Source organism: Thermobia domestica, chromosome 7 (genome assembly GCF_964235325.1).
Source record: "Thermobia domestica chromosome 7, izTheDome1.hap1.1, whole genome shotgun sequence".
Lineage (NCBI taxonomy): Eukaryota > Metazoa > Arthropoda > Insecta > Zygentoma > Lepismatidae > Thermobia > Thermobia domestica.
Window position 1 is genome coordinate 51,147,229 of NC_137460.1, and position 27,944 is coordinate 51,175,172.

The 27,944-nt window shown below is 34.5% G+C and overlaps 1 protein-coding gene across 1 annotated transcript in view; it reads left to right on the plus strand.

The window, feature by feature from the left end:
• The window catches only part of LOC145688871 (hemicentin-1-like), a 71,538-nt gene that overhangs the window by 26,502 nt on the left and 17,092 nt on the right, over positions 1-27,944 (plus strand). Inside the window, exons 2-6 of the mRNA XM_081763038.1 lie at positions 11,696-11,925; positions 17,412-17,534; positions 21,925-22,321; positions 23,388-23,572; positions 27,611-27,683. Coding sequence (XP_081619164.1) covers positions 11,696-11,925; positions 17,412-17,534; positions 21,925-22,321; positions 23,388-23,572; positions 27,611-27,683 — 1,008 coding nt within the window. The remainder of the gene's footprint in view (positions 1-11,695; positions 11,926-17,411; positions 17,535-21,924; positions 22,322-23,387; positions 23,573-27,610; positions 27,684-27,944) is intronic.

The window sequence follows — 27,944 nt, forward strand, 5'->3', positions numbered from 1 at the left end:
GGGATATATATATATAAAGTGATTGAAAATTACCGATATTAGTGTCGAAGCCATAGTTTCCGAGGTCGCTGAGATGAACAGTGACAATTTCGATGCCGTTTAAATCCACATTCAGCCCCGCAACTTGGAGAAGGGGGAAGGGGAGATATGTAAAAACGACAGAAAATGACCGGCAAGACCAAAAACATCATCTATCAAAGAGTGCTTCTGTAACAGTAAAAAGTGACTGACTAACGGAACGTCTTACTATTTTTTTTTTTTTTTTTTAATTTTAACCCAGCGAAGCGGATAATTGACGCTAGTGTATAATAAATGGAAATGTATTTACCTTTTAAAGCGTGGTACTTTATTTTTTCTCCGATATTCGACATCACATATTCCTGATTCCATCGTCGGATCAACTAAATCCGAAGATTAAGCACAAGATACAACACGTAGAATCACATTCGTGTTTTATTCTTACTCCTATATCTCGTGACTGCTTTGAAACGCACTACAAAGTTTTCTTTCTTTCTTGTAACTATAAAATCCAATACAAAATATGAAAAGCAAACATTAAATGTGAAATATAACTGGTACATTACTTTAAAAAAAGATAAATAGAAACACTACACATAAAAAAGGTAAATACAATTTCCATTTTATTATGCATGCAAATGTAAAATATTGTTTGAAATATTTATTTCTATTAAAAAAAAGAAAAAAATCCGATAATGTTTTGCCAGGATACAGCATTTAAAAGAGATTTTTTTTTTCATTTAATCAAACAAACTTCGTAATCTCTAGTAGGGCAGCGTATACACTAATGGCGTATGCAGAGGCGCTGATGGAGTTTCAGCCCCTCCCGATTTTTTTTAAATGAACATTTTCAAGTGAAAGAAGTAAAGAATGGTTTAAAAAAAAAAAACGGAAATATGCGATGACATCGAGTTTCACCTACTCACGATTCGCCTAACGACCTCCAGCAATGGAATTTAGATATGGAAGATATAATGAGAAAATGTATCCGAATCCTGAATTCAATTCAGCCTTTCAAGATTTGCCTAGTGCGAAATTATGTTTGGTAACACTCACAAGGAATGATACAAAAAATTGAATTTATTAAAATAATAATAATAAAAAATATTGAGCATATCAAAACAGTTTAAGCACAATTACAGTATATACCTGGGAACACCTAACATGGAACTGTGATAAAGTTACAAATAAATAAATAAATAAAAAAGGTTACAGAAATCATAGAATAAAGCAACAGAAATTCTACAATGTTATTAGTATTTAACGGGAGGGCGCAGAAAGGAAATTGCCCCAAAATGAAACACAATCTAATGATGATTGCTCTTAATGTGCTAAAGAAAATAATAAGTTTGTGTGTAAAAAAACTCACGCGTGGTTTTCGTGGAAATGTAGAAAAAGCAATTTGTAAAAGTAAAAGAATTGATACTGTAGGAGAAACCATATCACTTACTTAGATGAAACTGATATTGAAATACATTTTCATTAAGCTCTTCATTATGATTTAAACGAGACCAGGGCCGGATTAAGTGGGGCTTAGGGGCATCCACTCTGATCAAAATCTCAACTAGCTGTCTAAAAAGAATCATACAAGATACAATCATCATCATAAAATAAAATATGACCAAAAATATGAACCATATTCCCTTAAATTTTCTACTGTACTTTCACAATAATGTATTAGGTGAAGTCAGCAGGGGCCACATGTTTTTTTTTTCTAGCCCTGGGCCTCCAAATGGGTTAATCCAGCCCTGAACGAGACGACAGTACCTAGCGTGATTACTGACATTTACAAGTCTAAGATTGTCAGTAACTCTAAAAATTGTCAATTTCTGTTTAACTAACGTATTGTCAACAATAGTCAATAGATCACACCCAACTGAACAAAATAACGTGGTTATGGGTAAACGTATCATGCGTAGTTTTCGAGAAAATTAAAACGAACGTCTAGAAAAATATGACGTTCAATGCCGATAATAATTGGCAGTTTTTATTTTGCTGGAAGAAATTGTTATACTCCGCGTCACCTAAATTGGCATATGGCATCAGCCAATAAGCTCGCAGTGCGCTGTTACTAAACCTTCAGGAAGGAATCCAATCATTCATAATTGCAACAGCGCACCGCGAGCTTATTGGCTGACGTCACACGGCAATTCAGGTGACGCGAAGTCAGGGGCGGATCCAGGACCGACTTCTGGGGGGGGCGGTGGGTTGTCATACTGCTACTTTTAAGGGCTCCAAACTTCGGGATGGGTTTTATTTATATATATAAAATAAGAAAGTTTCCTCTTCTGGGGGGGGGGAGATTGTTCCGAACTTGAAGCCCCGCAATATGTCGCTTCTTTCCTGGAAGTTGGCTGAAATGTTCCTACTTCATTATACATATTTTTTTTTTTTAAGGCAAGTACAATATATATACTTGAATTGGTCTTTATGAGGATATCAAGAAAAAAAAACTGTAAATGTTCTCTTTCTATTAGGCGAATGGGATGAAAACATTTTCCCAAGTATATACTAAACACTATTTAAATGTTCGCTGTACTTCCCATTCCACAAGCTTCGGTAGAACAAAGCTTTCCATAGCTGAAATTTATTAAAGAAAGAAAAAAAAAAAAAGATTTAGGAATTAGATTTCTGGGCTTTTGGCATCTATGGCCATGTCAGTCCGTCACGTATGAGGGATAGCATCCCTCGGCGATCACACTATCCGAGGATAAGGAAGGAAGCGGCCTGAGACCTATATGTTAGGTACCATCCCGGCATTTGTCTGGTGTCAATGTAGGATGGCTGATTCAGGAAAACCTCACTCAGGATGACTGGTCGGAAAGCTCTTTCGACCGAGTGTCCCCACTGGAAATCGAACTTAGGACCGCTCTAAAATCATATTTGAGGAACACACAAAGTGAAAATAGGTTGAATAGACTTGATTTTCTTTTTATTTATAGAGTTTTGGTTTCAGATATTACATACGATCAATCATAATTTTAAAAAAAAAAAGTTCGTAAGACGACTACAACTAGTTACGTAAAATATTACTAAAAATTACGAACATTTATATCATAAAATTAATCTTTTCTTTATTACTGTATTCCTACAGCTGCATTAAAACTAGCTATTTGAGAAAATTTGTTTTCTTGGATGCTATTGTAGAAACACGAGTCATTAGAAAAGAAAAAAAAATGGTCGAGTTATTCATTGTGAAATATAGGCGAAACTTGTGTAACTTCAGAACAAAAGCAATTCTAATATGATGATACTTGTGCTTCGCAGAAAAAGAAAAAAGTTTTTAAAACTACAGTTTGAACGAAAGTACATTTGTGAAACACATTCATATTTTCTTAAAACCTATGGTATCAGAATGGATTTAATAACTCGTCCAATTCCCCGAAATGTCTTCTTACGCAAAGTCAGACGACATTATTTCTTAGCTTAATCAGTGGTGCCCACCCCCCTTATGTCTATGACGCACCCCCCCAATTGTCTATTCATAGGTGTTCTTCCATGAAAAAAACTTCTTTTCGATTAATTTTACCCCCCCTCATCAAACATATTTATATAGATTTTAACCCCCCCAAATATTTCAATGACGCAGTCTGCGTCATAGCCCCCCCTTGTGGGCACCCCTGGCTTAATGAAAGATTTAAAATGCGTTATGATAAAGAATTTGATGAAGTTGAACTAACTATGTACTTTAGAATTCTGGTAAGTACTCCGAAAAACAAAATGCTGCATATACTAGTATAGACGTCTATGGACCAACTAAAATGTACATTTAGTACTCGCGCAAAAGCATGGTCGGCGTTAAAATCTGGTTATGAGGCGCACGTGTCCTCCGTTCCTAATGACAAAATATGTTGTGATTTAAAAAGAAATTACAGGAAATTGTGAATGTCTTTTCCATGTATCCCGTTGTTAAAAGACTCATAAAGCAAATTATGTTTTCTGTTCTTTCGAGGGTCTTTCAAACCGCTTATAGTGGTGTAAAATGACCTGGTATACTGTAATATAAGTGGAATGCGTGTAAAACTAAGAGAACAATGCAATATAAGGGTTAGAATTTAACAAAACCGGATGTTTAATAAGAACGTCAGCAGCGAGGCTGTTTGCTCCCTTAGAATTGTAATTACTTTAAGCTAGGAGATCTACAGGGTCCGCCCCCCAAAAGGCCCACGTCCTGCCTCAACGTACATTTTCTTAATAAAATTATAATTGTTTAAAAAGGAAATGATTGATGTAGCATGAAAATGTACTCGTACATTGCACATGTACTCTTCCTCTTATAAAAACAATCTAGTTCTATCATTTATTTATTTTGAAAATATAGGTGGAAGTATTTTACAGTTACTTATCGTCTTTTCGGGTGCAGAATAATGCCCGTTCAGTACTACTTACAGTTAGACGTAGTGGTTTGTAGTAGAGGAACCCTCCAAGGAAACATTTTTGGATACGCTCCTGCTTTAAGCATGTATCAAAATGTCATTTTTCCTAAATTTTAAATACTCAATAATTTCAGTGAAAATAAGATTCTCATTATTATTATTATTATTATTATTATTATTATTATTATTATTATTATTATTATTATTATTATTATTATTATTATTATTATTATTATTATTATTATTATTATCAAATTAAAGACATCAAAACAGGTTGAAAAATGCTGTTAACAACTAAAGCAAAATAATGTCTTGATTTTTTAAAATTACTCAAATATGGATACTACAAGTAACTATCACAACTTTCTTTGGTTCATTTCACAGACAAAACTTTTAGTGTTGGCTGAATTTCAACAGTAACTTAGGAGTTGTATTCGGAAATGATCGCAATAGTAGCAAGTTTCCTGGAAAAACTCTGAGTGATTGTCCAAACACTACTAGAAATTTCCCGAATACCAAAAAGTTTCTTGGGAAAAGTCTGGGTAATTATTAACGTTTACTGTAATTAACTGTAATTGTGTTCTCTACTAAGGAATCAAATACGCTACTGATGATAATTATTTTGTCCTTACTTTGCATTCATATTGTTAATTTACAATAAACTTCTTAATCAGGGATGGCATACGCAGCAGTGGGTCCTGAGGGTCCGGGTCCCATAAATTCCGACTTTTCTGTATCTTTAGTCTAATTAGGCGCGATTGTGCCTGTTGATACATATTGAAAGTATTTGAGAACAAGATCCTGAGACAAATATTCGGATCCAAGAGGAACGGGAATGGGGAATAGCAGAAACTTCATAACGAGGAACTACATAATTTATACGGTTTACCGAACATTGTTAGCGTCATCAAATCTAGGAGGCTCAGGTGGACAGGTCATGTAGCCAGAATGAAAGAAAGTAGGAACGCTTGCAAAGTCTTAACTGGAAGACCAACCGGAAAACGACCATTAGGAAGACCTAGGCGCAGATGGGAGGACAATATTAAGATGGATCTCGCAGAAATAGGAATACAAAGTAAAAACTGGATCCAGTTGGCTAAGGACAGAAGTCAGTGGAGAGCTTTTGTGAATGCGGTATTGAACCTCCGGGTTCCATAGGCCATAGAGTTAGTGAGTTAGTTAGTACTTGCCTGTTGCTAATTTACAATAAGAAAGAAACAGAACAGAGATGGAGTGGGTCAGTGGGTCATGGATAAGTGTGTCAAGATTTGTGAGTGGATCAATGGATGGTGGCTCAACACGACGTGATTCACTCTGACCCACTGACCCACTACGACCCACCGACCTACTACGATTTACCAACGCACTCTGTTCAGTGCATTGCAGACAGCATTTTCTGAACACTGGTGAATTTGTCTTACGATTTACTTTCAAGACCTCCATTTTTCTTCCTTTCTCATTTTGTTTCGATTTACTTATCTGAGGTGAATATGTCTAAGTAGAAAAAAAAATTCAGGCACTTTTGGATATTGATATTTGTAATTGTAATAGTAACAATAGGACTTACTACAGCTCACAGATGACGAGAAGAACCCTAAAACAGGGGAAGCGGGGAAAGGTCAACGACACGGTCAAGTCCATTTTCGGTGTTTGAGGTGTGGCCTATACTTAGATGTCGTCTGCTACTTCGAATAGTTATCTGTGTGATATTCCGTAGTGTCATTTGAAACCCCCGTGCGAAAAGTGGGCGAGCCCGTACCTACGTCACACTACTGCTTGGGTTCTTCTTGTCATCTGTGAGCTGTACTTAGCTTTCAAGTCAAGTCGAATTTTACCCTTTTTTTCCCTTTAGGTTGGCCTGAGACTTTCGAATTTCATGCTATTTTCCACTGAAAAGTATCTGTAATTCAACAAGGAAATAATTATATATAATAATTATATTGAAATTCATCGTAATATGGCCCACGATAAACACTTTACCATTTTATATCGTAAAGGTCAGATGGTATTGTAACAGAGCTCTGTTTGAACGGTTGGCAGTAGAAATTCGAGCTCGGATTAGTGATAATTTCACAGCCTTGGTTTATTGCAAGTGTAAACTCTTTAGTCAGTGGAGAGGATAGTGTGGATCATGAGTCAGAGATGATGACGATGTGTTTTGGTGGGTGGTGGGTGAGAGTGGGTCGTGGTGGGTCGGAGTGAGTCAGGGTGGATCCAGTGGGTCGTAGATTACGGTGGATGGTGGATCAGTGGTCATGTGTCAAGTTTTCATTGACGCACGCCGTCTTTGAAATAGAAGGAAAGGAAAGAAAAGAAAAGAAGAGAAAAAGTGTGAACTACCTTACCTAACCATTCTTTTTATAATTTAAAGGGAGCCGCGGTGGCTCAGTAGTAGAGCATTCACCTCTGGTGCATGGGGTCCTCGGTACGATCCCAGCTTGCGCCAAGTGAACTTTGTAGTGGACAAACACCGTGTGTGTTGGTTTTCTCGGCGTTCTTCCGTTTCCTCCCACTTTCTTCATTCCACCATTTCATTCTTTATCATTACCGTCTCCTTTAGCCTAACTTTCATAACAGCGGGGCGTAAAACTTAAATATTTAATTTCCTTTCATTTTTATAATTTAACGTCCCACAGTTATCCTATTCACGCTGAAGTGGACAGATAATTGATCTAAATAAATGATTGTAAGATAATTGGTTAAATGAGAACTTTGTCCACCAGAAACCCATATGGCCTCGAATGGAACCAGGAACTCGTCACATCAGAGGTGAGCACTTTACCTTTAATACATCGTGTTCTACTTTATTTTACCATTCAACATTCATTTCTACATTTTTAAAAACAAACTGCATCAGATGGTTTTCTTATTGTATCCTCGCTGAAAATAAATGTTGTCTTCTAGTACACCAGCAAGTTATACAAAATACCAATAAATCTGAAAGATGGACAAAAAAATCTTAGTGAAAATTTATATGACTTACAAGATGATTTAATGTGATAATTTTATCCACTGAATGGTAGCTATGTAATTTAAATCATAAGCAGCTCTATGCAATGATTTATTTTGAAGCAAATAAATAAAATGATCCAAGGTCAGTTGTAAGGTCGTAGGCAGTACGTATCAGTTTTCCGAGAACGAATCCACATCATCATTAGAAAAACTAATGATTTTTCAGGCCACTGCAATATCTTATATTTCCTATGAAAGGTTCCTTTGTAAGTAATACAGTTCCACATAAGCTACAGAAAAGTTTCATTACAGTATTTAACATCGTTGATGCATAGTGCATCCTAACGTTTTCTTGCTCTTCTTCCCTTTCTATGTACGTAATTTGTATGAATAGATCCTTCAGTTTAGATAAAGAAATCGTTGAGTTGGTTAGTCATGTATATGTGCAGTTGCTAGTTAAGTTCCTTTTTCCAATTATCTGATCAGATGAATACATTTTAATAGCACTAAAATGTTCCAATAAAGTTTGATATCTATGTATGACAACTATCCTCACTGATAGTTTCTCAATGTCTCTGTAGTCTATCTTATCATCTCCAGATAATACAAAAGGTGTGTTGAGTCAACAGCAAAAGTTATCCCTCTTGTGTGAAGGACCCTGCTCGATACCAGGCCAGTAAAATTGTGTTGAAGAAGGCCGTGTACTTATCATTTGTTCTTTTTAGCTCATTGGATGTGAAACAAAATATCTCATTTTCCAGACAATATACTGTTTTATTGATTTTCTATTATTGGTTATTGATTTTCTATCTCATATTGTGACGTTCTGGCAAAAATAAATCTTCATCTTGACTCGTTCACTTGCTTAGTCTAGGAAAGAAAATTTGAAAGTTTATTCGTGCAGAAACAAATATTGCGGTAGATTTTATTCTCTCAATCTAATCGAATTTACATTACTCATACACCTCCTCAAGATTCAACTCTATATTATTCTTTACATAGACAACGACTACGAGGACTATTTGTGTTCAACCTCTGTTAAGCCACCAGGGTCTTTATTCCGTACCAACCTTCGCCAAAATTACAGAGCGTAATGAAGCGCAATATATATATATATATATATATATATATATATATATATATATATATATATATATATAACTTATGCCAATTATCGCAAACCAAAAATACAGGTTTTGTGTTGCATTTACGCAAACCGTTATAGAGTAAGGTTCCAGAGCAGAACAACGTGTGTGTCGAAACGGGCTGAAGGGCATAATGCAGCCGCAGTTCATCGTCGAATAATTATTATTGTGGGAACTTGATTAATGATAGTTGTCTGCACCAGTGAACACAGACTTTAAAGGACTGACCGACGTACGTGACGAGAGTAGCCAGAGTTGGACATCTACGGCAGACATGCAGACAACCTTGATGAACGCGTGAATCATTTGGTTCGTGAAAAGCGTACGTTATGATTTCTGAAATGTCTGATCTTAGAATTTCAGGGAACTCAGCATCCACCACAAGAAATCGTATTATATCATGTAGTTCATACTTGATGGGCGCTTCGATTGCACTCAATATGTTTCCACACTCGCTATTCCACAGTGATTGAACGACAAAGGCTGTCTATCGGTGTAACGGATGGGTGACATCCAATGAACCATTTCTCCTATCCCATTTTTGTGTTTCAAGTGGTTGCTCTCTGGTGGCTTAGTAGAGGTTGAAAAGAATTCGCCTTGCACATGGGTGCTCCGGGTCTCAAGTACCCATTGGAAATTTTTTAATGGGTGTTATTGGATTTTTGCTTTCAAATTGATTTCAAAATTACACTGTCATGTAATGAAAGAGAATTAGAGCGTGATTCAAAGTATGATTTCAGAAAAAAAATGCATATGCATTATATAGCTATTTATCAATGTCTATTTTAGGCTCTTACGGTTTACGTCATATCAAGGATCGAGCGATATCATATTAATAACAACAAACCCAATATTATTCAGTACTTTTTAAATAGAAAACAAAATCTCAATATTTAGTTTGACATTCTTCAACACAACGTTTAAGTAATAATAATAATAATAATAATAATAATAATAATAATAATAATAATAATAATAATAATAATAATAATAATAATAATAATAAAAACTGAAACATTGTGATTTATCTTGTAAGTACCGAAGCGTGACTACCCATTAAAAACATTGAAAATCGGCGCTGTATCTTCATCCAATTATATCATGATACATTTGATTATATTTTTCCGTTATGAAGTTCCATATTATGTAGTCGTCTTCATTCTTCTCCGTTATGAAGTTCCATATTATGTAGTCTTCATTCTTCTCCGTTATGAAGTTCCATATTATGTAATCTTCATTCTTCTCCGTTATGAAGTTGCATATTATGTAATCTTCATTCTTCTCCGTTATGAAGTTCCATATTATGTAGTTTTCATTCTTCTCCGTTATGAAGTTCCATATTATGTAGTCTTCATTCTTCTCCGTTATGAAGTTCCATATTATGTAGTCTTCATTCTTCTCTTGGTCTAGGTTTATTATTATTATTATTATTATTATTATTATTATTATTATTATTATTATTATTATTATTATTATTATTATTATTATTAAGCATGCCATGATTTGATTTCATTTGATTTTCAGTGTAGCGTCCCTTTCAGCAGCGAAGCTTTATGAGACGTGGATCTACAGGTTAACATGGATGCGTGGCTGATCTGCCGGGTATCGAAACCATGTCTCCCACACCAAAGACGCGCACGCTACCGCTTAGCCACGAGAAGATTCCTGTAGTTCTGCTTCGAGGATAAGGGAAACTTGGTGATGATAAATGAAATGATGGAATGAGAAAAGTGGAAGGAAACATAAGAATCCTGAGAAAATTCATATACACAATATTTGTCCACCACAAAGGCCAATTGACTAGAGCTGAAATCGAGTCAGGGATCCCACGAACCATTGGTGAGCGTTCTACCGCTGGGGTACCGCGACCTCATTCTCTTAGTTCATATGTTTCTCCTCCGAAATGATCTCAATACTTCCTTTTCGAGATCTCTTCAGTCTTTGTTTAAACGACTAACATTTTCATTAGAGGATATCGTCAGTATTATATTGTCTTTGTCATATATTAGCGTTAAGTAGACAGTACTCTTCATTTAAATCACAAACTGGAGGGTTTCCTTAGCAAGCTTATTCCTCCGAGTTTTAAGAAACATTTCTGGGAACTATAATTATAAAATGATAAGTTACTTTATTGACAAGTAGAACTAAAGTGACAGTTATTACTGTAACTTGATTCGTATTTTTTTAATATAATATGAAATATTTTACTACTACTAGAAGAGGTAAAATACTTATTAGAAGAATGTATCAAAGACAAAATGGAGGTGAAACCACCCTAGGAACTCTTCAAACCAATCTTTGAAAGCACCAGCAGTGGTCGAAGTGAGACGGTATGCGGTGGTATGCCATACCGCCTCTCGTTTTTCAGTGATGAAGGCATACCGTCTCTGGCTTTCCAATGAATAAAACTTACCGTCACTGGAAAGTACAAATGCTAAATACCTTTAATAAATCCATTTTATACACAGTAAGTGACGAATAGCTTTGAACTTAAAAAGGTTTTATTTCTTATGTCGAAAAGTTGACAACAGCGACATTTTTCTTATCTTTTTCCTACCTTTTGTTTTTAAAATGAGGTGTCTGCAAAGAAGTCATCTAGTTTATATTTCGATGTGCCATATTGCATTTTTCTTTGTTATGTATGTGTGTATGAGTGTGTCTTCTTGCTTTAATGCATATAAATGCCGTGCTTTGAGCATGGAAGGTTTAGGAGCTGTCTGCTGTGGAAGCGGACCCCACTTTCGAGTGGGGGACCGGGAGTTTTCTCACAGGAAATTACTAATATCTTCATTCGGTTTTTGAGCATTTTTGTGTATAATTCTCTATAATACAACATCAGGGGATATTTTTTTCAGAAAGTTGGAGGGGATCAAAGTCTCTCCATGCCCCCTTTCCCGTATTACTACAGAGAAGGTCTCCAATAGTTTTCAGTCATTATGTAAATAGAAATACAATCTTTTAGGCAACATACCCTCACTGGATTTCAACATTTAGGAAGCTGGTATGTCAAGTCAAAATCGTAATAAAACATACCTTCTCTGTTTTTTCTTCACTTCGAACACTGAGCAGCAGATTTCGTAATCAGGGTTAAATAATCTGATCTCTTCAGATTATAATAAAATATGTATTATATCATTGTGTACTAAGAAGCAACTTCTAAGATTGCAATGTCTTTCAAATATTAACTTGTATTCTTTATTTCAGAAATTGGTAATGTTACTGTAACTACTAGTCATAAGTATTTTCAAGACAAGTTAAGAGATATTTATGTGCAAGGAGGAGGAGATTGCCCGGAAATGTCAATAGGAGCCATCAAGTTAGCACTGGAAGCAAGTCTTCCCAATTCGTATATATATGTGTTTACAGACGCTGATGCAAAAGATTACTACAAACTAGACGAAGTTTTAGCTCTAATTCAAAGAAAACAGAGTCAGGTAAGATTTATTAATATTTAAGATAATAACAATAATAATTTGCTATTTGTAGTCTTTACTTAAAGAGGTTTCATATGTAATGATCTTCTGCTACCTTCTCCATCTTGATGTAGGTTGACTGCTTTAATATCGTTCGTTAATTGGGTGGTCCCACCCATGCCAAAACGGACTAACTACATTTGTAATGAAATTGAGATGGAGTGACATTTTGTGAACTAATAGTTTTATCATGCCAGAATGAACGGAGGTTATAGCTTCTTTAGTTTGCCAGGGTTAAGGTAAGTCGTGGTGGTGAGTGAAATCTATGGCGAGTGATAAGTTTTTCAGTTCTCAACACAAATATAACACTATTTCAATTTCATAAAAAATATAGTTAGTCCGTTTTAGCATGAAACCACCCAATTGTTATTTACTTTTTCTCCATTGTTTCCCTTTACCATATCTTATTACATCCCTTTCACTACATTTTTATCTATGTCTTTACCAATTCACTTTTCTCTCCTCACAGTTATCTCCATACTGCTCTATTTTCATAATTGATTTTCGCTTCCACTAAGCTAATTTATTCCATTCTTCTCTACATCGACATTTCGAAGGCATCTGATAGTTTTTTGGCATCGTTCTGAACTGTACAATAATTCAAGTGAAACATTTAGTGATTTTTAAAGAGCTTTGTGAAGTTTGATAAATGACTTCTGCAGGCAAATAATAATAATAATAATAATAATAATAATAATAATAATAATAATAATAATAATAATAATAATAATAATAATAATAATAATAAACTAATCGGATAATCATATATATTCTACATAATTTTCACAAGACTTTTGACATTCCATCCATGCTTATTTTATTTAACAGACCTTTCAAACACATTGACTATGTTCATTTTGACCTTGATCTTGATCTTGGATCCAGTCGTAAGGATTTATCTATTATTATGAGGGAGCCTTATTAAGCTGAAATCCTCTATTACCCTTTGGTTGTTATAAGTGATATAGATAAGAATATACAGGGTGATCCACAATTATATCCCTATTTTCACTTCACTATTATTATGTCATTAACAATGTTACATGGTTGCTGTCAATTCTATTATGTACTATGGTCCTTGCCATTTCAATCAACCAGCATTAGTAGCACACTGTTGCAATCGGGACCCAACGTTCCTTACAGACCGTTGCAACATGTCGTTTGGTACCCGCGCACTCTCTTCCTTAATGACTGCTTCCAAAGTGTCCAAGTCACGCGGTTTTCTGGCATACACTTTCTTTTTCAAATATCCTCAGAGGAAAAAATCCAATGGGTCAAGTCTGGACTTCTCGGTGGCCACTCAACTTTTCCGCGACGTCCAGTAACGCGGCCTGAAAAAGCATTGTCAGGACATTCTCGCGAAATCAACGTAAAATAGTGAGGAGGTGACCCATCATGCATAATGTAGACCTACAACTTGTCCACTACGTCCCAGGTTGAGACAATGGGATAAAAACACGTTTGTAGCACGTGCACATACCTTTCCGCATTCATTGTTTCGCGAAGACTGTAAAGACCGATAAGAGTGTCATCACGAATATCACACTACACAATCAGCGAAGGACGTGACTGCAATTTTTCAATTGTAGCTCCAGGACTGTTGTTACTAGGGGCCCAGTAATGGTAGTTATGACGATTTATGAACCCACCCACATGGAACACTGGTTCGTCTGACCACAGAATGTTACTCAGGATATATGGTTCTTCTTCCATCCATTGTAATGTGGATTCAGCAAACTCCATTCTAACATCACAGTTTTCCAGGGACAATGCCTGTACAAAATGTGGTTTCCATGGTTTCCATGGTTTCCTTCATTAGTCGTTCGACCGAACCACAAGATAAACCAGGTTCCCTATGATATTGTCTCAGGGACTTTGTGGGACTTAGCGCAAATACCTCAGCAGCGTCGTTTTAGCCTCTTCAGTGACAATTCTTTTTGGGAGCCCAGCACTCTTTTGATGAGTAACCGAACCCGTACGCAACAAATTCGCATGCAATCTCTTTATTGTGTTCATGTCCAGAGTCGCGTGTCTTCCTTTCTCTCGTCTCCACCATCTTTGCAACATTACAGTCGACCGCCATACTTCCATCCTCGCTGCAATCCGAGCACGGTTGGCAATGTTCAGTCTCTGCGCCATCTTCATTTAATTACTGGTTAACAAACAATAATAACGTAACAATTACATAATGACACTTAAAGGCATAGAATAGAGAATAATATAACGCTAGAGTTATTTATATTACACCGTTTGTGATAAAATAACGGTAAAATAAAAATAGGGACATAATAGTGGATCACCTGGTATTATTAAATGATGATTTTTATATTTTTATGATTTTTATTGTGTCCAGTAAAAATGCTTAGAGAAAAATAGGTGAATTGGTAGGTCTTGATTTGAGCTGTACTAATTCGGGGACTTATTGCACAATTATTGTGATATAATTTTAATTTTTACATTGTTATAATTATATGTAACAATTAAATACTATTGCAAGTTACAGCTTGATTCAATGTTTTCTTAATATTATTAATTTTTTTCAATATGGTAATAAACTATTCCAAATTTCAGTTGATTTCAAATTTTCTCTATTCAATATGTTATCGTATAATTTTATTTCTGTTGCTTCTCTTAATAACTTTTTATATCCATGAATTACTCTACTGTACATATGATCGACGCCTTTTCAAACAAAATTTTATGCTTCTCTTCTATTGCATGTTGAAATAATGCTGACTCTCTCTAGTTGATTTAATTGTATACTGTATACCTTATGTGCTCCTCACATCTCGTCTTTAATTATCCGTTCTTTTTGTCCAGTGTATGTTAGTTCACATTCACATGGTATTAGCGTAGTCAGTACATTTGAAACGGCAATAATAAATACGAATAGAATATGAACATTCTTATTTTTTAATTAATCAGACAATTATTGGAGGTATAACTGTCTTGTAGAAATGCAATATTTAAAAAAAAAAAATAGCTTTAAAATGTGAGAAGATTATGGCCACTTTAAATTAAATAGTGGCCATTATTTATGATTTTTGTCGAAGTATTTGTATTAGTTGTCACACGTGTGTCATTTATTTGATGAGAGCAAGGTACAAGAAGAGCAATCACGTTGGACATGGCTCAGTTATAAAGTGTTCATTAGAAACTAAAGCCGTAAATCACTCTGTATAATGGAAATCTTCACTAAAACATAGATTAATTATTTAAATTTAAAAGTAAATGTAGAACATTGGTATAAAATTTATCTTAAAATATTTCTTCGAACACTTTTTAATATTTGGAGATATCAGAAATACCGTCTGAATCTTCCACACAAAAAATTGGTTCACGTCATAGATGTGTCTACAAATAACTGTCTTTGCCCAGCATAGATAATGTGGAATACTTTATTATAGTTTTACAATATCGTAGAGAACGATATGTAGTTATAAAAGAAGTATTTCTGAAAACTGTAATTCAACTGTCAACTATATAATTATAGAAGAATTTGTTCAAAGACAATTCAAATATGTATTATTAGTTACTATTTAATTATCTACTTTCTTTATTTCGAATCTCTGAGGTAATAGATATTTGAGGATAAATCTGTTTTTGTTTGATTACTGAATTTGGTTGATTTTACGAGAATTTAATATATATATTTTCAAACTTGAAAGATATGCGTGATGTGAAAGTGAAATAGGATATTTCTCCTGTACATTTTATGTATATTGTAAACTGATATATACTAGTAGTAACTGTGGTCTTCATTATTTAAATTATATTTCATGAAACAACAGCTTAAAGTAGTAGTCTAGATGTAAATTATCTGTGGAAGATAAAAGCTAATTTGTTAATAAATATTTCATAATAAATTTGATTCGGTATCTTTACAGTTTGCACCTGGAATGATTAAATATTTCATACAATGAGAAGTTTTGATAACTAATATAGTAATATAATTGGTTTGTCTCTATAATTGTAAATTTGGAGAACAATTCTATCAAACTCACCCGGTTCAACCATGGGTGCTTTAATTAAATTTTTTACGGCAAGAATGATTTTGCTTTATTGTAGATGGTAGGAAGCAAATTATGATACGCCCAGCTTTACATTCAAATTCCTTCAATTTGCTCGAAATCCAGATAACTCCTTAGACTTCCAATAGACTCTTGAGTATCTCTTACGTCATTTCCACAGAACATGGCGTGAGGTCGTTTTCAGTACCTTAAAGGACTTCTCCAGGTCCATTTGATTAGTTAATATTACACGTATAAAAGATATATATATATATATATGCTTATTCCACAAGCTGCTCTTTTAAATTAAAATAAATAAAAGATAGTGGAAATTCCAATGTATGACAATATTTCGAGATTATATCTAGAATTATTCGATCAACTTCGATTAAACTTCATCGGAATTCGCAGTGTACTCAAGAAAATATTTAAGTCATAAAACTATTCACTGAAGTTGATGTTATGTTGAAATAAACATCGATATCACACGCACTGATGTCAATTGATATCATTCAAAAGTACTGATATTATTTGATATACTTGTATCTATATCTATCTCTATTTATTTACTCTTTTCCCTGCATCAATTTGTACTGCTTTTTACACTTATGAGGAAAGACTCTTGATACTATGTTTGCTTCTTCGAGATATAGTCTTTAGATATTCCTAAAGCAATGAATCTGAACACATATAATGCACTCTGAAATCAACAGAATAAAAATTTTATTAACTTTTCTTGTGTGGAGAGGTAAGAGAGTAACTGTAAAAGTGTTATTATCAATGTATCAAGTTTATATGTCCTTTGGCACACCATAGATCTATTTTAAAATAAATAGATAATTCTGGAAAATTATCTAGAAATAAATCACAGTTATGTGTATACAGAAATCAGCTTTCTCTTGCCACTTCCATTATGTAGAGAAAAAAATTTCTCAAAATGTCACATAGAAATATTAGGATTACTCTCATACATTGAAAACAACTGGAGATGTTTTTTTCAGTGTATTTAAGTAATCCAGTGTAAACAAATCACAATTGGCTGTACTGGTGAATTAAAAAAAAGATAAAAAAGATATTGACGGTAAATTAAAGAGAGCTGTAGGCGTGATTTCCTTCGGTACAATAAGGGGTTGAAGCCTAATTTGTAGCTACGTAACAATCACAATGGCTCTAGGAAACTGCCTGAAAATATAATCACGTATTCAGAAACATTTTCCCGACCAAAAGCGGCAGTAAACATACATTGTGGGGCTATAAGTAAAATAAGGCCATAGAACACACCTCGAGAATGTTAACTTTTTTCAGTAAATCCTGGTAGAATACTATATTTTTAGCTTATATATTCGAGATAAATATCCAGGAAATAATTGATTATAACAACTGAATAATAATAATAATAATAATTGTTTAATAAAAAAGATGATTTTATTTTTACAGGTAGTATTTGTGTTGACGGGAGATTGTAAGAAGAGAAATGAGCCTGGTTATCAGGCGTACGAAAAAATTGCAGCTACGAGCTCAGGTCAAGTATTTCATCTCAATAAAACAGATGTTGAAGAGGTGAGAAATGTTGTTTCATATTGTCATTATTCTGAAAACTTCTACAAATTTGTCGCTTTTTATACGAAATATATTTGATTAAAAAAATCAAGTAGTTATTTGCAACCTCGTCTTTTTAGTGAGAAGTATGAAGTACATGTGAATATTATTATTGTTTATGTATTTATTTATTTATTTTTTACCTATCCGCAGTTTATTCTCAACTAATTCTCTTATTGATGAAAGAGAAAAATAAAAACTTATGGTCGGAAACAGTGGAAAAGTTACTATAAAAATAACAGAATGTAATTAATAATAATAAGTTTCCATGACTACTCTAAGAGTAAAAATACAGCACACTTAGTTTCTTACATATGTTTATAAATAATTTAAGTGCAAAGGAATCTACAATATACAAAAATTGCACTTAGTAATATATGTAAATTAACGGGAGAACAAAATGAGACCTACCAGGGCACAGAAATCTTATGATGCAATAATTCCAAATGAGACATTGAATCCTCTTCTCCCAACACATATACACAAATATCATTATCTGACAACAGTAATAAACAAAAAAATTATCATATCAATCAACTAAGCAACAACAACTAAATTAAGTGTGCATAGCCAGAGATACTCGCATCTAATCTTACCAAATGTGTATAAGATTGAAACTGTCTCACATTGTATATGCGTAAGTACGTGTAAGACATTTGCTAATCCATACATGACTTCGTTATTCGTAAATACTATAACATTATCATCCAAATTCACCTCCGACAAATACTCAACTGAAGGGTATGAGGATTTGAATGCAAGTGACAACTATAGACACAATGAAATAGTTAAACTGGGTGACGGTAGAAACAACGAAGAGAATATAATGTATATTATGGTAGCTATCAATATAAAATTAGAAGCCAAAAGTGGATACCGGTAGTATATATTTTTTTTTTTCGGAATAGAGCTAACAGATAAAAATTGCATAAAAGAACAAAACCAGTGAGATTCGACAATATACTCGAACTTTCTATCACTGAACATGGTTTGAGGGGAGAATACTAGCACTTTGGGTAGGGATGCTTCAGTTAGTTTATTTGGATGGATTAAAATTAGATTGAGGGGGAAATCTACCTTATCTGCCTGGTAATTCGCGCTCTGATAATAATAACAAGAATGGAGTACAAAATTTTGATCTGCACTTATCGAATATAAAATAAATGTATTATCGTAACTGTTATAGAGAAAAACGCAGTTTAGATTTCAAGATAGAATGTCTAGTCATCAGAGTGAGGAAAGAGTGAAGAAAAGAGTTTAAAAAAAAAAAAAAGATACAAGAATGTTAGTTCAAATATACTATTCATCATAATAATACACCTTATATTTTCGTGAACAATTTATATGTCAGGTGGAAGAATATTGCACAATACTTCATAATTTGTTTTTCTTTTTCATTTTACCATAAAATACTGAATATTATTATCATCTAACAATATCGTTGTGTTTTCACAGAGTTTAAATAAGGATATTTTTTAAATTGGTTTCAAGATTTTGATAAAACATTTATTTTTGGTTACCTAAAAATGTCAAACTAGACAACTCGTGAGTTATCACATTAACGTAGACTTTTTTAATAAAACAACAATACATTTTGTTAAAAAAATATATAAAATTCTAAAGGAAGTTTTTAATTTTTCACAAGAAAGCGAAAAGTTTTAGTAGTGAGAATCGGTCAAAATATAATACACTGTATGTTTCTTAAATGGTTTTCTTATAATGCCGAAAAAAAACTATTTCAGTCCCTCAAAATCGAAGTATTTTTGTCAACCTAACTATCAGTATCATTGAGTGTAAAAGAGATAATCAAGAGAAAATTCTATAAGTAGGAGTAAAATAACCTCTAGGATGGGAAAGAAAAACTATAGAAGTTATATTTATACACAATATATGCTTTGAAACAACATTTAAAAAAAAATCGTTATGATGTAATATGGGGCTACCATGTTTTGAAATGTCAAAATGCGGATGCAGTTTCATCTGGTAAACTTGTCATGGAAACTTTAAGTTTCCAGACAGGAATGCTAAGATTTATCTTTTATTTTCAACTTTACTTTCAAACAATTGTGAAAAATATATTGAAATGTATGAAAAATAAGTAAACAAGAGTACTTATCACAGCATCATAGTGTTTTGGTGTATTCGTATTGTTCAGTAGATCAGATATCTTTTGACAATTCCTCCTTTGAATATAATGAGTCAAACATGTCTTTACATGTGAAATGTTTGAAATTAAGTTGGTAATACACTCGAGCTTGAAAATGCAAACAAATCAGGGAATTTTAGGAAAAGCGAAGAAATCAGGGAATTTCGGAAATTCTATATGGACTGAAATTTTTACTCTCAAAATACTCCTGATAATGCTGACGTATGGTAACCCTAATGTAATAGGTATGACGGCAAGAGAAATGAAAAACTTTCAGTATGATCGACAGTGATACTTGAACGAACATATTTTTATCTCTATATTCTTCCTCATATTTAATTTCTTCTTTTTTCACTCTTTCCTCGATCTAATAGAAAGACATCTGATCTTTAAAGATGAATGTTTGAATAAAAACATTCTGAAGAAACTATATGGATTCAAATTTTGAAACTGAGAGTCACATCACCAACGTGAAGGCAAGAGAAAAGAAAACAAATCGCTCTTGTGTCACTGTCATTCAAATTCGTATGATTATGGAGGCAGAAGAACCAACAATTGACGTTATAAATTATCATGGTATAGCAAGTAGGAAATAAAATCGAACAAAATTAAATAAAAATAGAATAAAATATAGTAAATTTACAAGAGATAAAATAAAAAAAAAAGATAGTGATTACGAAAAATGAGAAGAAATAAATTAGAGCGAAAAATGGAAGAAAAGACAGGTTGAAAACAAAACAAAACAATGTCATCATAAACACGTAAAAATCAAGATAAAATTACTTACCAGTACGTCAATATGAGCGAAAGTGTTGTAGCATAGGACTTCTTTTTGGATCAAAAGATCCAATATATTTTAGGCAGAAATGTTCTTGTAGGCCTTATATCTGGAGAACTACATCCAAACCAAAACTACCACTTAACTCAGTATGATGTGATTATTCCGTAAAAAATATGAAAACTCGATTTAGGCGCCATTCAAAATTTCTGTGGGCCCTGATCCAAAAAATCCAATGTTTTTCATTCAATTATAAATTTTCTTGTAAGCCTTATATCTGGAGAACTACATATACTGTAGTCAAACAAAAACCACCAATTAACTCAGTATGATGTACTTGTTCCGTAAAAAATATGTAATCTCGATTTAGGGTCTATTCAAAATTTTTGTAGTCCCTCATCCAAAAAATCCAATATATTTCATTCTATCAAATATTTTCTTGTAAGCCTTATATCTGGAGAACTACATATACTGTAGCCAAACTAAAACCACCAATTAACTCAGTATGATATGCTTGTTTCGTAAAAAATATGAAATCTCGATTTAGGGTCTATTCAAAATTTTTGTGGTCCCTCATCCAAAAAATCCAATATATTTCATTCAATCAAATATTTTCTTGTACGCCTTATATCTCGAGAACTACATATAGTGCAACCAAACCAAAACTACCACTTAACTCAGTATGATGTCCTTATTCCGTAAAAGATACAAAATCTCGATTTAGGGGCCATTCAAAATTTTTGTGGCCCCTGATCCAAACAATTCAACATATTTCATTCAACCAAACGTTTTCTTGTATGTCTTATATGTGGGGAACTGCATATAGTGTATCCAAACCAAAACCACCACTTAACTCAGTATGATGTGCTTATTCCGTAAAAAATAAGAAAACTTGATTTAGAGGCCATCCAAAATTTTTGTGGCCCCTGGTCCAAAAAATTCAATGTTTTTCATTCAGTTACAAATTTTCTTGTGCGCCTTATATCTCGATAACTACATATACTGTAGCCAAAGCAAAACTACCACTTAACTCAGTACGATGAGCTTATTCCGTAAAAAATATGAAATCTCGATTTAGGGTCCATTCAAAATTTTTGAGGCCTCTGATCCTATATATATATATTTCATTCAGCCAAACGTTTTCTTGTACGTCTTATATCTGGAGAACTGCATATAGTGTATCCAAACCAAAACTACCACTTAACTCACTATAATATGCTTATTCTGTAAAATATACGGAAAGTCGATTTAGAGGCCATTCAAAAATTTTGTGGCCCATGTCCCGACATTTAATCATTGGCCAAGATCGCAATCTTTTGATCCATTTTTGGATCATTCCTAAAATTCTTGTTATTATTTTCTAATCTAACAAAATTTTCTGTTATATATATAAAAAAGTTAAAACATGCTAAATTGTCTTTCTGCAGGTGCTGAGCTTTGTACGAGTATCTTTGCAAGCAAGGAAAGTGAACCTATTGGCTCTGAACAAGGACAAAGCTGCCAACGAAAAGCATGAAATATATGTAGATGAGACGTTGCGTGAATTCACTGTTTCAGTTTCTGGTGTAAATCCAAAAATAAATGTTGTTGATCCAGAGGGTCAGGCTGTACTTGGTCCTCCGCAGCTTAACCCCCTTCTTACTTTAGAGAATGTCCGTGTAGTGAATGTTCAGGAGCCAGATCCAGGGGAATGGAGTTTGTTTGTGGGCAGTGATTCTGAACACACGGTGAGATCAACGGGACTTAGTGCAATTGATTTTATTTATGGATTTTCTGCAAAAGTTACAGACCATATAAAGGAAACTTACCATCGCCCCTTAAAAGGTATTTATTATAAATATGCATATTCAAACATTATATTTATAGTTAAACAAATTAAGATGAAATACATATATTGTAGCAAACGTGTGAAGAATATTCTGTTATATTTGTTTGAAACCATAAAACAAATATAAAGCTTATTTACAATATTCAGTCTACCTAAATTTACAATAGTTAGTTTTTGAAACATTGTATTTAAAAGTGTTTACAAGACGAGTATGGTGGACCATTTATCTTGAATCACTCTTGTAAATTAATGGATAAAAAGCAGTCAGTGTTACAAAACGAAGCACGCCACAGTATCACAAATATTGACGAACAATCAAATTTCGGAAACTTCTACAACAGTAATACTTACAACTCACACAAGTGAGACGTACGTTGCACAGCTTACCGAAACTATTTTAGTGTCGAATACAATGGACATGATATGAAGAATCAATTTCATGTATTTCGAATAAATAGACATAAAGTTACAAGAAATTAACTTTCTTCAAAAGGCTTTATTTAAAAAAATATGCTCAGATAAGTATCACAATCAATTACGTAGATCGTATTTAATAGAACTAGAGATCATAAACAATTTGATAACTCAAACCGTTCCGCAGAGATGGTAAAAATTAATAAAGTTTGCAACAATGCTTAAAGTTATATAATTCTGATAATTTTCTGTAATTATAACTACCATAAACTGTTACTGTAATATTTTAGAAGCAAAGAAATGCAACAATTGTTTTAAAAAGTTGCCACAAGTATGCCATTTTAAGGAGTATAGCAATCTGCACTATGTTTTTCCATACCTCCCGAACAGTTGGGATATCGAATTGGTGTAAAAGACATTACGATTTTTATGTCTATGTCTCGTCTCTGGCGTAAAGATATTCTAGTTTGGTTTCATTAAATGTAAGGTGAATGAAAATATTGTCTCCCAGTGGTTGTTTCTTCTACATTCATTCTACCAACTATATCATAATTTGCATGGACTTATCATACAATTTATTTTTGTCTACAAAGCATAACTATTGAACAAAAATTAAAGAATTTATTTTGTACTTGTTTATTTCAATAGGAGCTCCAAATTATATTCTTGTCAAAGCCACTGATGTCGAAGAATTAGGAAACATGACTGTGTTAGAAGTGCTAGGAATGCACAATAATCTTATTCAGGAAGTAACTTTGCATCCACTACCCGAACAACCAGGAATATATCGCGGAGAAATGTTTATTCCTCCTATAGATTTTTTCTACCTAAGGGTGAGAAGCAACCATTTTGTGTGATAAAAACATTTGAAAGATAAGAGGACAAGCCAATAGAGTTCAAATAATATAGAAAATAGATTATAGTATCGCATCACGCCTCTTATTTAGTTATTTTAACATATTTTTTTTTTTTATGAAATCAGTACTAGGGAGAAACCAATATTTTCCAAGATATGAAGTGAAATACTACAGAAGTTATTTATTTTAATATTACAAGTGTATGTTATGTAAACTTTAGTTCCTAAAACTTTGCTAGAATGCACTCTGTTGACTTTTCCTCTGTACCCTTAATTTAGATATACCGTATATGGTGATAATAACTTAAAGTACAACGAATGGAGTCAATGAGTTGTTATATGTTAAAGTTAATAAAATTAAACTTTGGAATTTTGTTTAGTAATATACAGATGGTGATCAGAAAAATGGAAACACCTGAACGAAATTGCAACTTACCAGATTAATATGGTGTCGGGCCACCTTTCGCCTTTAGAACAGCCTTGATGCGACGTGGGATGGAGGCATAGAGGTCGTGAATGATAGCAAGTGGAATTTTACACCATTTCTCGTGCAGGGCATCGGCCAGTTCTGTGAGAGAGGATGGAGGTGGAAATCGTCGCCGGAGTCGTGTTTCCAAGACGGACCACAGATGTTCAATTATGTTGAGATCTGGGGATTGGGCGGGCCAGGGGAGGTGTTGAACTTCATCCCGATGTTCCTCAAACCACGCTGCAACAACGCCAGCTGTGTGAATGGGTGCATTATCATCCTGGAAGATGGCGTCATTGTCCGGGAACAACACCCGGACCATAGGATGCAAATGATCTTCTAAAATTGCGACATAATCGTTGGCAGTGATTCGTCCGCTAAGTGTGACCACAGGATCCAATGAAAACCATGATACGGCGGCCCACAGCATCACCGAGCCGCCGCCATGTTTCACAGTTGGGCGGAGACACTGCAGATCATAAGCTTCTTTGGGCGTTCTCCACACATAAACCCGGCCCGTGGTTGGGAATAGGGTGAAGGATGACTCACCCGACCATATCACACGTTTCCAGTCCTCAACGGTCCAAGTTGCATGGTCGCGGCACCATTTGCGGTGTGCGAAAGCGTTATAGTCCATAATGAGCGGTTTGGCCCGTGCAACACGACCCCGTAAGTTCATGTCATGTAATTCGCGGCGGAGTGTGATTGTCGAAACAGGGTGGGGGAGGTACTGATTGAGTTCCTTCGTCACTTGCTCCGCAGTGGCACGACGGTTCTGCGTGACAATGCGCTTTAATATCCGGCGTGACCTGTCACTCATGATTTTCTTCCGCCCACTGTTCCGCTTCCCCGATGTGGTTTTCCCGTGTGTTGTGTAGGCCGTCATCACCTTCGACACTGTCCCACGCAACACACCTAACACAGTAGCCACTGCCGTCACACTCACTCCACATAACTGCGCACCAACAATTTGCCCTCTTTGAAAATCGGAGAGGTCTCCCATTTTACACTACCTTCGTCTGCTGCAGCCACTGGACACTGCTGTTCTACTGCGTCTGACGTAGTATGGAGACCGACCTAACACACCACCACCAGCGGTCCGGCGCTGCGGGCGCCACGACACCACTGCCAACCCATACATCTGACGTGTTGCCAACTACAGGTGTTTCCATTTTTCTGATCACCATCTGTATATTCTAATATTCTTATGTAAGTATTAAAAATTTGAAATAAAATTCTGTTTGATAAAAAAATAATAATAAATACTGTGGGAAATATTTATATATTTCATCCGATTGCGTAATCCTCTGCAACTGAAGAAAAATATTGATGTATTAGGATATTTCTTTCTTACTATCTTTTTTAAGCATTAACCGCTCAAGGAATAATCTTTATATCTTTAATACATGCTTTTAAATAACTTCGATATTTCATAGCATCTGGAGACAAAACACTGCATATAAAAGAGGAAGATATATTTAACAGCTAGCAATTTCCCGGATACACTAAAAGGAATTGTGTAATTCAGGATGCTAAGGAGTTAAAAAAGTGCTAAATTGGTAAAAACAGGGAAAGAACTCACCAAGAAAAAGAAGAATAACATTCATTAAAGTACAAAGTGGATAAATAGGAAAGGATGTTTCCAGATGTACATTATATTTATGTTCATATAAGCAAGTACAGTATATTCTTTGCTTATTAAAAGTATCCATAAAACCATGCTATCCTTCATTGTTGGGCTAGTCCTAATTTTAGACTACTTTCTACCATTATAAATATTCATGTTTTCAGAAGCTGTAATTTCAATTCATAAGCGTTCTTTTCTGAATTCGATGCAAAATTGTGAAAGAACTTGGATTTCACTGTATTACTCTTATGCCTTTCTAGGTATTTTGAAAACCCGAATGAAGAGAAAAGTGGTCCTCTTTAAATTTTTTAGTATTCTTTCTCCTACAAGGTTACACTTTTTCATGCCCATATAAGAATCTTAGCATTCACATAAATATTCTTATGCTACAATCAATGAATCTTATTGAAGTACCTTTCGTAACTAGTAAGAGTCTTCTGTATATTTTTGGGACTTAGCCATGTTATGAAAGTGGGTTTTAGATTATATGAAACTTCAGTGTTTAGTAATGAATGACAATCCATTGTTATGAAGAACTAATTGACCAGAATGTTGCATTTTTTAAATAAGCACCCCGGACAAAAAATTACGAAGTGCTTACTTTGTTAGACAATAAGACGTTATATCATCACGGGCGAGGATTTGCTTTTTCTATGGTATGTTGTCAATGTGGGGAGGATGACGTTCAAGTTTGGCCCATTCCTGGAACAACTGACCCCGTAAAGCGCCCAACGTGGCGATATGTTAATGTTTCTTCTTCACAGCCCATTCCAACATGTTCCAAATTTTCTCGATAACGTTGAGATGAGGTGAATTAGCAGACCAGGTGAAATGCAGGATATGCTGGGATTATGTTTAGCAAATCATTTCCGCACAATCCTAGCTCGGTAAACGGTGGAGCTGTTGTTTTGATACTGGGATTCTGGGATGTGACCATCTCGCAGAAACTGGACAAATTGCAACATCTCATTATCCAGAATGGATACGTAATCCACGGCCTTTATGCAGTTCGGCCCTCTATCACACACCAGCACTCGAAATACATCCTCATAACATGATACTACCACTTCATTCTGTACAGCCCTTTGCATACACTCAGCTTTGTAGGCTTTTCCGGCCCACCGCATCACCCTAGAGCGGCCGTCATTGGAATAGAGGCAGAACCGGGATTCGCCTGACCAGAGGATGCGTCGCCACTGGTCTCTAATCCAATGGCGGTGTTCCCTCGCCCACGACAGGCGAATTTTATTCTGTATGGAAAATCATCCTGGGAGTACTCTGGCAACGCGATTGAATATGAGTACACCATGCAGTTTTCGTCGCAGGTTTCGCTCAGAGACTTGACGATTGGGTTCTGTTTGTACTCTTGGAGCAGTTCTTGCCAGTTTTGATATCGTTTAGAGGTCGCTAATCTTTCCAGATGTCTACAGTCGCGCTCGGACATGATATATTTACTGTCACTGTTACTCCGAAAGAATTGGTTTCTACCAGACGTCCTCCGCTCTGCATGGACAGTACTAACTGTGAGTTCGGGCACGCCAACTAACTGCGCCACCTCCCGCAGGATATGACTATGTTCACATCCGATGACAATGGTTTTCTTTTCCCACTCGGTCACACCCTTTCTTCAGTCAATGGTTCAATCTGTAATAAAACGATACCGTATCAGCATGCACGTCTTACCAGCCGCAAATTGTCACAAATAACATACAACATGCATATTCAAGGTATCTACAAGCATATTACTATGCCAGACCACTTTCCACAAGTCCCTAGAATGCCCACGCTTCGTAACATTTTCTGCGGGGTGCTTATTACTTATAAAACATATAACGGGTTATTAAACGTATAACGGCTTTCGTATACTTATACGTGAATTGTTTTACTAAAGCTAAAGTTTATTTTTTGCTTCTTTCTAGATGAATGGTTTCGACAAGGACGGATTTCCTTTAAAGAGAATTACACCAACTGCTATTAGCTCACAGCTTCCAGGTACAAAATAATTCATACTTAAACAAATAAATGGTTACAACATTATTATTATTATTATTATTATTATTATTATTATTATTATTATTATTATTATTATTATTATTATTATTATTATTATTATTATTATTATTATTATTATTATTATGATAAACTCTTTCAAAATTATCAATATTTGAATTCAATATTTTGCGCTTGATCATGATCTCTAAAAGGATCCATAAGTTATGTTTCAAAATTTATAGGTTACAGTTTTGGCAATGC